This window comes from Phyllobates terribilis, unplaced genomic scaffold (genome assembly GCF_046119375.1).
Source record: "Phyllobates terribilis strain yellow unplaced genomic scaffold, ASM4611937v1 Scaffold_8__6_contigs__length_399053987, whole genome shotgun sequence".
In the NCBI taxonomy this organism is placed as follows: Eukaryota; Metazoa; Chordata; class Amphibia; order Anura; family Dendrobatidae; genus Phyllobates; species Phyllobates terribilis.
The window spans coordinates 371,463,817-371,476,078 of record NW_027362768.1 but is presented as its reverse complement, the minus strand read 5'-3'; the positions used below and the strand labels follow the sequence as shown (position 1 = coordinate 371,476,078).

General features: G+C 41.5%; 1 protein-coding gene across 1 annotated transcript in view; it reads left to right on the top strand.

The window, feature by feature from the left end:
* KBTBD12 (kelch repeat and BTB domain containing 12) overlaps nucleotides 1-7,503 on the top strand; it is a 113,070-nt gene extending 105,567 nt beyond the window's left edge. Inside the window, exons 6-7 of the mRNA XM_073644933.1 lie at nucleotides 3,250-3,415; nucleotides 4,068-7,503. Of these exons, the coding sequence (XP_073501034.1) occupies nucleotides 3,250-3,415; nucleotides 4,068-4,113 (212 nt within the window). The 3' untranslated portion in view covers nucleotides 4,114-7,503. The remainder of the gene's footprint in view (nucleotides 1-3,249; nucleotides 3,416-4,067) is intronic.
* Nucleotides 7,504-12,262: the final 4,759 nt, after the last annotated feature.

The following is a 12,262-nucleotide window of genomic DNA, read 5'->3' as shown; positions in this document are numbered from 1 at the left end:
AATATAACTACTATAATACTGCCCCTATGTACAAGAATATAACTGCTATAATACTGCCCCTATGTACAAGAATATAACTACTATAATACTGCTCCCTATGTACAAGAATATTACTACTATAGTACTGCACCCTATGTACAAGAATATAACTACTACAATACTGCCCCTATGTACAAGAATATAGCTACTATAATACTGCCCCTATGTACAAGAATATAGCTACTATTATACTGCCCCCTATGTAGAAGAATATAACTACTATAATACTGCTCCTATGTACAAGAATATAACTGCTATAATACTGCCCCTATGTACAAGAATATAACTACTATAATACTGCCCCCTATGTACAAGAATATAACTACTATAATACTGCTCCTATGTACAAGAATATAACTACTATAATACTGCCCCTATGTACAAGAATATAACTACTATAATACTGCCCCCTATGTACAAGAATATAACTACTATAATACTGCCCCCTATGTACAAGAATATAACTACTATAATACTGCTCCTATGTACAAGAATATAACTACTATAATACTGCTCCTATGTACAAGAATATAACTACTATAATACTGCCCCCTATGTACAAGAATATAACTACTATAATACTGCCCCTATGTACAAGAATATAACTACTATAATACTGCCCCCTATGTACAGGAATATAACTACTATAATACTGCCCCCTATGTACAAGAATATAACTACTATAATACTGCTCCTATGTACAAGAATATAACTACTATAATACTGCCCCTATGTACAAGAATATAACTACTATAATACTGCCCCCTATGTACAAGAGTATAACTACTATAATACTTGGAGTCTGGTGCAGGGTTACTGCTGGGGTGGATGCCCCTTTCCACCACAGGCAGCAATCCCTCAGCCTTGGGGGTTATGTAGTTTTGCTCTCCCTCTCTCGGTGCTTCGTATAAAGCAGTGAAGTAAACCTGCAATTTGAAGATGAAAGTTGATATAAACGGAGGACGGAATATTCTAATCTTAGTGCAATTAAGATTTATTTTTCTCTTTTATTTTTAACAAGCTTTAATAAGCACACCTGTCTGAATGTCTGTGCACATCTGCCTACACATTACCGAAAGAAGAATCTCCGCTCCCTGCCAAGTAAATCTACACAGAGGAGGGTTTATTGCTCCTGTAATTATATATATACAGTAATAATAACAATGTAACTGTTTAAGACCCGGGAGGTGTAAAGTCAGATTTTGTCTTTGGATACAATGTAACTATTTTAGCCATAAATAGATGTAGTCTAGAACCTCCTACTCTTTTTTTATTAACTAAAGGGGTCACTTACTTTGATTGATGGACCCTGTTTTCATACTTCTTTACCACTTTTCAACAAATTCTGTCATTGTAAGTGTCGTAGAAAATATTAAGATCCCTAAAGCCACCTTACTGAAGGGACATTCACCTCCCTCCCTCCCTCCTCCGCTCTCAAAAGGAATTGCAGTAGCAACAAGAGCTGACATTCTGAAGTCTCCTAGAAATAGACTGGTACAATGGTCATAAAGAAGTAGGAAATTAGGTAGAGTTGGAAAGTGACAATCTTAAGTAACATGCAGGCAGCTCCTTTTTGAAGTAAAGAACCCCTGCAGTGCCAACGAGGATGTCTATTGTGCATAGACAGAGGTTTATAGATTGGACAGATAATTAAGACAGGAAAAGTCTTTTCAGAGGGTTGGGTAACAAAAGGGTACATGTATTTACACATAGACAGAGAAGTGGGAGAAGCCGCTTTTGTCCACAGGACATACAGTACATCCTGACTTGAAATGACACTTTTGTCTCTTTTAAGGGAATTATTACAGTCTGCAGCCAGTCAAGCCAGCACCAGTGAAAAGTTGGGAATATCAGGGTCTGTATGGATCTGATAGTGATGGGACATACATTTTCAGTTTCAGGGCTAATGGGGAAGAATATGCATATGTTTTCATAACTGTGACACCTGCCTATAAGCCCCAAATCAATAGTAACCAGATAACTAACACAAGCCATGTCATGTTTGGTCTCTGGGAAAAGGTAAAATCCCGATAAAAAATATGGTGGTGACCTTGAACTTCTGCGATCGTCAGGAGTGAAGGTATCTCATAAATTGGGAATTTCATAAAATCCTGGAGGGCTGAAAACATCCCACAATCCGGCCCACGTGAGGTCATCACAAGTGGGTGTGTGGGTGTAACTCAGATGCTGATAAAAGGTCAAGACATATTATGATCTGTGTTCCTATGGAGAGAAACACATCATTGTATGCATGAACCCGTTCACTGTACATCTCCAATCAAAGTGCTCTCCTTCGGCTAAGTTGACTCATCTCTGGGAGGGCCTTAGTAAGTTTCTTTCGTTATTCCTTTTTATTTTATGTAATTGTCTATGCTGTATTGTTTTGTCCCTTTTGTAAAATCTTTTGTATATTTTTTATAAACACTGCCTATCTTTCTGGATTAAATATAAAAATGAATAGTTCTGTTCCTTTTGTTCTGTAAACCGTGCCCCGAAGCCATACACTACCTGTCAGTCGTCTAATCAGCCTGTATAAAAACGACTGGTGGTAGCAGTGAGTAGTCTTTGGCTATTGTGGAGTTAGCAGTGACCATACCGGGGGTATATACATATATTCCATGAGTTGGAATCGGAGGTGTATATACCATATGCTCACTGTTAGTTTCCCAATAACCGGACTATTAGTGGAAACAGCCTTCAGCCTCCTCGGTCAATCGTGACAATCGTGATGTAATTGTCAAGATGATAGGGGGCAGCAGGGAGCTGTTCATGACGAAAAGATAACAGGGGGTGGATCTACGTGACCTCCCGGGCTGTTGTGTGATTATCCTTGATAGTAAGTAGAATCTTAAAGGGACATTACCATCTTAAGAAATGCTGGCATCTCCTAGTGACTGCTGGAGGTGTAACGTCTAGGACCCCCATTGACCTTGAGAATACTCTTATTAATGGGGTTTGACAGCTCAAAAAGGTCTATAAACCCCTCAGATTAGATAACCTCCCACATCTACTGCATTTCTGATGCTGGATGCCTGCATACATCTGTACAGATCACTTTTTTTAAGAATAGAGGGGTCAGAGGCCTGGAGATGATTGGCTGCTCTGCAGACAGATCTGGAGGAAGGAGGGTGTCACAATATAGCAGATAGTCATCATGCAGAAATTATATATTTGTGACGTCGGATATTCATGCAACTTTTTATATTACAGATCGGCATGAAGTCATCACAAAGGAAATTCTGGAGCTGAACCCATGGGAGAACCAGTGGAACATAATGTGCACCCGGGCCCCCATGCACGATTCCTACGATGTCTGTCTGGTTGCAAGATTGAACCCCCGAGACCTAATCCCACCTCCGCGGGACTTACTACAGAGGTGACACCATAGAAAAATCTCTTACCTCCGGGAAATTGCTTTTCTTATAGTTTTGGTGAAATAGCAGGTTCTTCGGGGTCCGGAGACCATAGTAATGGCGATTTCAATTGAGCGTGGATTATTGCTGTGAGAGCTTTTTCAAGGGTCCGTTACCTATCGTAGAGTTCCTGGGCGCAACTCAACATGTGTAACACCTATTTATATGGCATAGCGGCTTAAGGTCCCCTTAGGTGCCATTGTCCAAGTGCAACTTCCCCTATAGCTACCCCTCGTTTGTGACCCCTCTAAGGCTACGTTCCCACGATGAGATTTTGGTGACTTTTTGATGTTGCAGATTTTCTGCACTTACTTTTCAAAAATACTCAACGTAAAAACTCAACAAAAACTCACTGTGGGAACGTAGCCTAATGCGGTGGTTGGTGCTGTATTGCTTTCTGTAGAGCGCAAGCTTCAGACATGGTCATCAGTATAAAATCCCAAGGGGCAGCATTAAAAATTGAGCAATTATTGGAGAAATGGAAAGTGTTAAGGTGGGATTTCTCGCTGAAGTCTGAGTATTAAGCAATGGAATTTTCCCCTAAGGGGTTAACAGTCTCACGCCTGAGTCGGCCATCCATCATTCATCTTGCATTCATTCATTGTTTCCCCGCAGATGTGACAGAGAAGCGCTGGCTGCATCCACCATGTGGTCATTGTGATTACAGCATTGTTTTCGGTCACTTTATATAAAATGGAAACATCTGCTGGAATTTTCCGAGAATGCGTTGCGGGACAATTGGGATGACAGGTTCCCACACTGCGTATCATCATCAGCTTATTAAAGGGAACCTGTCACCATACACGAAGCCTGATATGGGGGCAGCATGGGGCAGAGCCGGAGGAGCGGAGCAGATTGATATATGGATTTATGGGGAAAGATTCCGTGCAACCTGTATTATATTCAATAGACTCCCTGTTCTTTCTATGCTTAGAAGTCCAGGAGGTGGTTCTTACAGACTGACAGCTGTCAATCACTGCATTGGCCCTCCCACTGGACTCCTATGTGCAGGAAGCACAGAGGTTTCATTGAATAAAGGGCCAGTTATTAAGAATCTTTTCCCACAAAACTATTTCCCTTTGCATTTGGTGTCTCCTGCTCTATATGGAGCCCACAGATCAGACATCATGGACAATGTGACCAGCTCCCTTTAAGGTGTATTTTATTAGACGATAATACCTGTGTTTTATAGAAATCAGAGGCTTAACTTTTATTTCATGTTCATGTACCGAGCAGCCTGCTTCACTGATTTCTTCCTCCTTCCTCTCTCACTGTTGAGAATACAGCTGCTTCCTCTCTACCTGATGAGGAGTAAATGGTTACTTCCCGTCTTACTGTTGAAGAGTAGATAGCTAATTCCTCTCTCAATGTGGAGGTGCAGATAGCTACTTCCTCTCTCAATGTGGAGGTGCAGATAGCTACTTCCTCTCTCAATGTGGAGGTGCAGATAGCTACTTCCTCTCTCAATGTGGAGGTGCAGATAGCTACTTCCTCTCTCAATGTGGAGGTGCAGATAGCTACTTCCTCTCTCAATGTGGAGGTGCAGATAGCTACTTCCTCTCTCAATGTGGAGGTGCAGATAGCTACTTTATCTCTCAATCTTGAGGTGCAGATAGCTACTTCCTCTCTCTATGTTGAGGTGCAGATAGTTAATTCCTCTCTCAATGTTGAGGTGCAGATAGTTAATTCCTCTCTCAATGTTGAGGTGCGGATAGCTACTTCCTTTCTCAATGTTGAGGTGCAGATAGTTAATTCCTCTCTCAATGTGGAGTTGCAGATAGCTACTTCCTCTCTCTATGTTGAGGTGCAGATAGTTAATTCCTCTCTCAATGTTGAGGTGCAGATAGTTAATTCCTCTCTCAATGTGGAGGTGCAAATAGCTACTTCCTCTCTCAATGTGGAGGTGCAGATAGCTACTTTATCTCTCAATGTTGAGGTGCAGATAGCTACTTCCTCTCTCTATGTTGAGGTGCAGATAGTTAATTCCTCTCTCAATGTTGAGGTGCAGATAGCTACTTCCTTTCTCACTGTTGAAGTTCAGATAGCTACTTACTTTCTGGTGAGAAGCATTTAGCTACTTCACTCTTACTAATGGTCAGCAGATATCTATTTCCCTCATACTTGAGAAAATAGCTACATTCTCTGTCGCTGATAAGGAACAGATTTCTATCTATTCTCTCTCCACTGAGGAGTAGACATGCAGACAGCTACTTCCTCTCTTAATTTTAAGAAGCAAACAGAAACTCTCTCTCTCCATAATGAGGCAAAGATAGCTACTTCCTCTCTTACTGTTGGGGAGCAGATAGCTACTTCCTTTCTCGCAGATGGAGAGTAAATTGCTACTAGTAAATTGCTGATTGCTGTCTTACTGTTGAGAAGCAGTTAGCTACTTCACTTTAGTAATGACCAGCAGATAGCTATTTCCCTCATTATTGAGAAGTGAGATATTTCCTCTCTCCCTGATGAGGTGCAGATTACTATCTTTTCTCTTACCACTGAGAAGCAGACAGCTACTTTCTCTTTTATTTTCTTACAGCAGAGGAGCAGATAGTTACTTCCTCTCTTCCTGTGAAGGCATGGATTACTACTCCTTCTCTTACTTCAGAGGAGCAGATACTTACTTTCTCAAGGGAAAGGAGCAGATAGCTGCTTACTATTTCCCTTTTGAGAAGTTAGCTGAAGCCTATAATACTACTGAGAAGCAGATAGCTACTTCCTCTCTTCCTAATGGGGTGCTGTTAGCTACCTGCTGTCTAGATAGCTGCCACTTGTCTCACTGAAATTGATGAAGCACAGATAGCTACTTCCTTTCTCCATAATGAGGTGCAGATAAATGCTTATTCTCTTACTACTGAGGAGCAGATAGCTACTTCCTCTCTACCTGCTAAGGCACAGAAAGTTACAGTGTCTCTTACTATTGAGAAGATAGCCACTTCCTGTTGAGGAGCAGATAGCTACCTCCTCTCTCACTGCTGAACTGAAAGCTACTGCATCTCTTACTGTTGAGAAGATAGCCACTCCCTGTTGAGGAGCAGATAGCTACTTCCTCTCTCACTGCTGAACTGAAAGCTACTGCATCTCTTACTATTGAGAAGATAGCCACTTCCTGCTGAGGAGCAGATAGCTACCTCCTCCCTCACTGCTGAACTGAAAGCTACTGCATCTCTTACTATTGAGAAGATAGCCACTTCCTGTTGAGGAGCAGATAGCTACCTCCTCTCTCACTGCTGAACTGAAAGCTACTGCATCTCTTACTATTGAGAAGATAGCCACTTCCTGTTGAGGAGCAGATAGCTACCTCCTCTCTCACTGCTGAACAGAAAGCTACTGCATCTCTTACTATTGAGAAGATAGCCACTTCCTGTTGAGGAGCAGATAGCTACCTCCTCTCTCACTGCTGAACAGAAAGCTACTGCATCTCTTACTATTGAGAAGATAGCCACTTTCTGTTGAGGAGCAGATAGCTACCTCCTCTCTCACTGCTGAGCTGAAAGCTACTGCATCTCTTACTGTTGAGAAGATAGCCACTCCCTGTTGAGGAGCAGATAGCTACTTCCTCTCTCACTGCTGAACTGAAAGCTACTGCGTCTCTTACTATTGAGACAACGATAGCCACTTCCTGTTGAGGAGCAGATAGCTACCTCCTCTCTCACTGCTGAACAGAAAGCTACTGTATCTCTTACTATTGAGAAGATAGCCACTTCCTGCTGAGGAGCAGATAGCTACATCCTCCCTCACTGCTGAACTGAAAGCTACTGCATTTCTTACTATTGAGAAGATAGCCACTTCCTGTTGAGGAGCAGATAGCTACCTCCTCTCTCACTGCTGAACTGAAAGCTACTGCATCTCTTACTATTGAGAAGATAGCCACTTCCTGTTGAGGAGCAGATAGCTACTTCCTTTCTCACTGCTGAAGAGAAAGCTACTTCCTCTCCTTCTGTTGAGAAGCAGATAGTCAGTTTCTCTTTCACCCATTTACTTATTAAACAATACTTTCCACCTTTCCTTGTTTTTTTTAACTTCTTACAAATAAAGAAACTTTGTTACCTTACAGACTTATTAAGATGAAGGTCAGACATATTTAACAAAGAAATCACCAACACTAGAATGTTTGACATGGTACAAAGATGGTCCAATCAAGCATGTCTCTACATAGTAAGAGGGATGAGTGAGGTTCACTCACTGTGATTGGCTGCCAGGAAGAACTAAGAGAGTGAAAAGAAATTAGTGACCAGGTGACAGAAGGAACAGACTCATGAGAACCAATATGGCTGCCATGCAGCATCTTCTTTTCTATGAAGAAATCACAACATTTGTGATGTTATGTCACAGCATGTCACCCGGCCTTCCATACAAGCCCCACGATCCCCCTAAATACTGACCTGTGATGTACTCAGTCGCCATAGAGAGCGTGACAAATTCTGTGACGGCCACAAGACCCCTAGGGATACAACTTCGTAATAAAGTGAAGCTTGGATTTGGAGAGCTATAACTTTAGCCATTGTAAACAAGGAGGGTCTGTTGACTTTAATGGGCACCTTGCTGCCTATAAAAGTAGTCCCCTAAAATAAAACTTGGATATTTGTCAGATGATGGCTCTGGGTGAGATAAAACCAGTGCACAGATGGAGCAGGATGTGTTGTAGTCCGGATCTCAAATTACCTGTCTAAAAAGGACAATTCAAATCCTTCCCATTATATGACGCATGTAGGTAAAAACAAGGCGAACATACAAGATAACAGAATGTGTGCAATAAATTCTGCTCCATCTGTATTTTCTGACTCGTTTGTGAGAATGCTGATCTACGCAGCTAACATTAAAGGAGTGATTTCCCTTTAAACGGCCTGTGAAATAATGACAGCCCGCAGATCGTCTTGGCGGGGTGCGCGCTGCAGCGGGGTCTTGCCAGTTGGTTCCTGAGGATTCGCCATACGCTGATGCCGTGTAATTAAGAGAGGAGAATATAGACAGAGGCAGGCTGCTGGGAGACTGCGGCCATGATGGCGGATCTTCTGACGGGACGCCATTATTACCGGTAGATATATAAATCTGACAGTTCAGCCGGTCGCGCCTCAGCGCTGGACTGTTCCTGAGTCTATAAGAAGTTAGAAAACAATGTAAAAATTCTTCAGACAAAGCTTAAAGCCGCCAATCAGATGAAAAATATAATCTGAGACTTGATACACAGCGCCAACCCTGGCTACAGGCCGTGTATGGAACTGCAGCTCAGCTCCCCTCAAATCAACAGACATTTAATCGCGATCAGCTGCAATGCCAAACTCAACCTATAGGCAGGGGTGGCGCTGTTTTTGGAAGAAAGGAGACATTATTATTCGTTAGATTACCTATATAGCGCCATCATATTCCACAGCGCTGTACAGACATCATCGCTGTCCCAATTGGGGCTCACAAGCTAAATTCCCTATCAGTATGGCTGTGGAGGAAAACGGAGAACTTGGAAGAAACCCCGCACAAATATGGTTCCCCAAAACTGTACAGCACCGTGACGCGTCGGCTCTGATGTGTCCATGAAGAATCTGCAGCTTACATTGAGAGAAATAGAGGTGCAGGGGTGAAAGACCCCAGAACAGCACGGGGAGCTGTATAATCCATATACAGGGAGCGCCCCCTAGTGGCAGCTGCAGACAGAAGGATAGCTAGGATGGATGGATAATAGATAAATAATCAGAGCAGCGCTGTCTTTCACTACATTTGGGTCACTCCTCAGGATCCAGGTTATAAATCTGATAAGTCCATAAGAAAAAAAAAAAAAGTATGGCATCTCTCCAAAATTCCAAGTGTAAAGAGCAAGGGATTTGTTGGCCCAATGCAGTGTATTAGTGCATATGTTTTAGTCTTTTTTTTTGGGGGGGGGGGTGGGCTGGGGTTTGAAAAAAGTCCAAACCATCTGGGACTGAGGGACTGAAACATTGCATTGGTCCTATAAATTCCTCGCTCTTTACAACTTTACAAATGGAATTTTGGAGAGATGCCATGCTTTATTTTTTATGGAGATGGATAGATAGATAGATAGATAGATAGATAGATAGATAGATAGATAGATAGAGGGATAGATAGATAGATAGATAGATAATAGATAGATAGATAGATAGATAATAGATAGATACATAGATAGAGGGATAGATAGAGGGATAGATAGATAGATAGATAGATAGATAGATAGATAATAGATAGATAGATAGAGGGATAGATAGATAGATAGATAGATAGATAGATAGATAGATAGATAGAGGAATAGATAGATAGATAATAGATAGATAATAGATAGATAGATAGAGGGATAGATAGATAGATAGATAGATAGATAGAGGGATAGATAGATAGATAGATAGATAGATAGATAGATAGAGGGATAGATAGATAGATAGATAGATAGATAGATAGATAGAGGGATAGATAGATAGCTAGATAGATAGATAGATAGATAGATAGATAGATAGATAGATAGATAGATAGATAGATAGATAGATAGATAGATAGATAGAGGGATAGATAGATAGATAGATAGATAGATAGATAGATAGATAGATAGATAGATAGATAGAGGAATAGATAGATAGATAATAGATAGATAATAGATAGATAGATAGATAGAGGGATAGATAGATAGATAGATAGAGGGATAGATAGATAGATAGATAGATAGAGGGATAGATAGATAGATAGATATATGGATAGATAGATAGATAGATAGATAGAGGGATAGATAGATAGATAGATAGATAGAGGGATAGATAGATAGATAGATAGATAGATAGAGGGATAGATAGATAGATAGATAGATAGATAGATAGATAGAGGGATAGATAGATAGATAGAGGGATAGATAGATAGATAGATAGATAGAGGGATAGATAGATAGATAGATAGATAGATAGATAGATAGATAGATAGATAGATGGATAGATAGAGGGATAGATAGATAGATAGATAGATAGATAGATAGATAGATAGATAGATAGAGGGATAGATGGATAGATAGATAGATAGATAGATAGATAGATAGATAGATAGATAGATAGAGGGATAGATAGATAGATAGATAGATAGATAGATAGATAGATAGATAGAGGAATAGATAGATGGATAGAGAGATAGATGGATAGATAGATGATAGATAGATAGATAGAGGGATAGATAGATAGATAGATAGATAGATAGATAGATAGAGGGATAGATAGATAGATAGATAGATAGATAGATAGAGGGATAGATGGATAGATAGATAGATAGATAGATAGATAGATAGATAGATAGATAGATAGATAGATAGATAGATAGATAGATAGATAGATAGATAGATAGATAGAGGAATAGATAGATATATTATTCAGGAAGTCTTGATATTGAGTTTCATGGGAGCACTGTAAATCCACATACAGAGAGCTCCCCCTGGTGGCGGATGCAGGCGCAGGATTCAATCATTTCATATCACAAATATAAAAACATTGTTAATAGTGATGAGTGAGCATGCTCGCTACTGCTCGGCACTCGACATGCTCGGCACTCACCGAGTATTTCCGGGGTTGCTCCGCGGGAGCTCGGGTCCCCTCCCTGCATGTTTGGCGCTCTTTACAGAGCCAATGAACATGCAGGGATTGCCTGCCATGCACTGTAATGTCGTAGCCATGTTGGTTGTGGGCATTACAGTGATTGGCTGGCCGCACAGCGTCATCAGGTCTATATCAGACCTGGCGCCGCCATACTCGTCACAGTCACTCCGGATCAGACAGTGTAGGGAGAGGTGCTGCTGCTGTGTCAGGGAGAAATTTGGTTGTGTATTAGGTAGTGTAGGGAGAAAAACCGTATATTACACATATCCATCTTAACAAACAGTCCTTCTGAGGACTAATCCATCTGCAGAGATATCAGGCAGGCAGTGTATATAGGCAGGCAGTGTATATAGGCAGGCAGTGTATATAGGCAGGCAAGCAGGGTATATAGCAGACTGCAGTGCATATAGCACAAGAGGCTCCATTCCAGTTCTGCCTGCTGCTACTGTTAGATATTTCTGGAAATAGCCCCAGGTCTCAGGGGCCAGGAATAATTTTTTTTGCATCTTAATCCTCATTATTTGCTTAAAAAGCAATCCAGAGAACACGGTTTTCTGCGCCATTGGCTTGTTGGCACTGCAGAATACAGCCAGGTCCTTTCCATATTACAGCGCTAGAAATCCAGCTATTTAAAACTGTGGTTTGTCCGTCAAACGGATCACATATACGTTGTCAGAAAATACTGCCATTTCTGGCCTCCATTAAATTTCTTTCAGTGTGTCAGTGAAGCAATTCACACCAGTTTCCTGTTCAAACTACTTACCTACAGGCCAGGTATTTAAAACTGTGTTTTCTCCGTCACACGGATCACATATAAGTTCGCTCCAAATTCAGTCATTTGTAGTGAGCGTGGAAGATACTGTCCTCCATTTAAAATGGGCAAGACGCGTGGCAAGGGACAGGGAACTGGACGTGATGGTGATGGTGCATGCAGAGGCCGTGGGCAAGTTGAAATTGTGCCACAACAAACACCCACATCTTCTCGCCCGACCTTCCTGTCCCAATTTCTAGGGGACCGCAGCACACCACTATTGAACCCAGAGTAGTGTCAAAAAGTTGTTGGTTGGATAGCGGATAATGCTTCCAGTCACTTAGCCACCACCACCACCACCCTGTCTTCCACACGGTCAAGTCTCAGTAGCCGTGAGTCTGGAAAGGATATTCCTCACCCTGATCCTCCTTGCTCCCACCATGCCGAGTGCCCAGAGACAAATGATCCCACACTTGGACACTCTG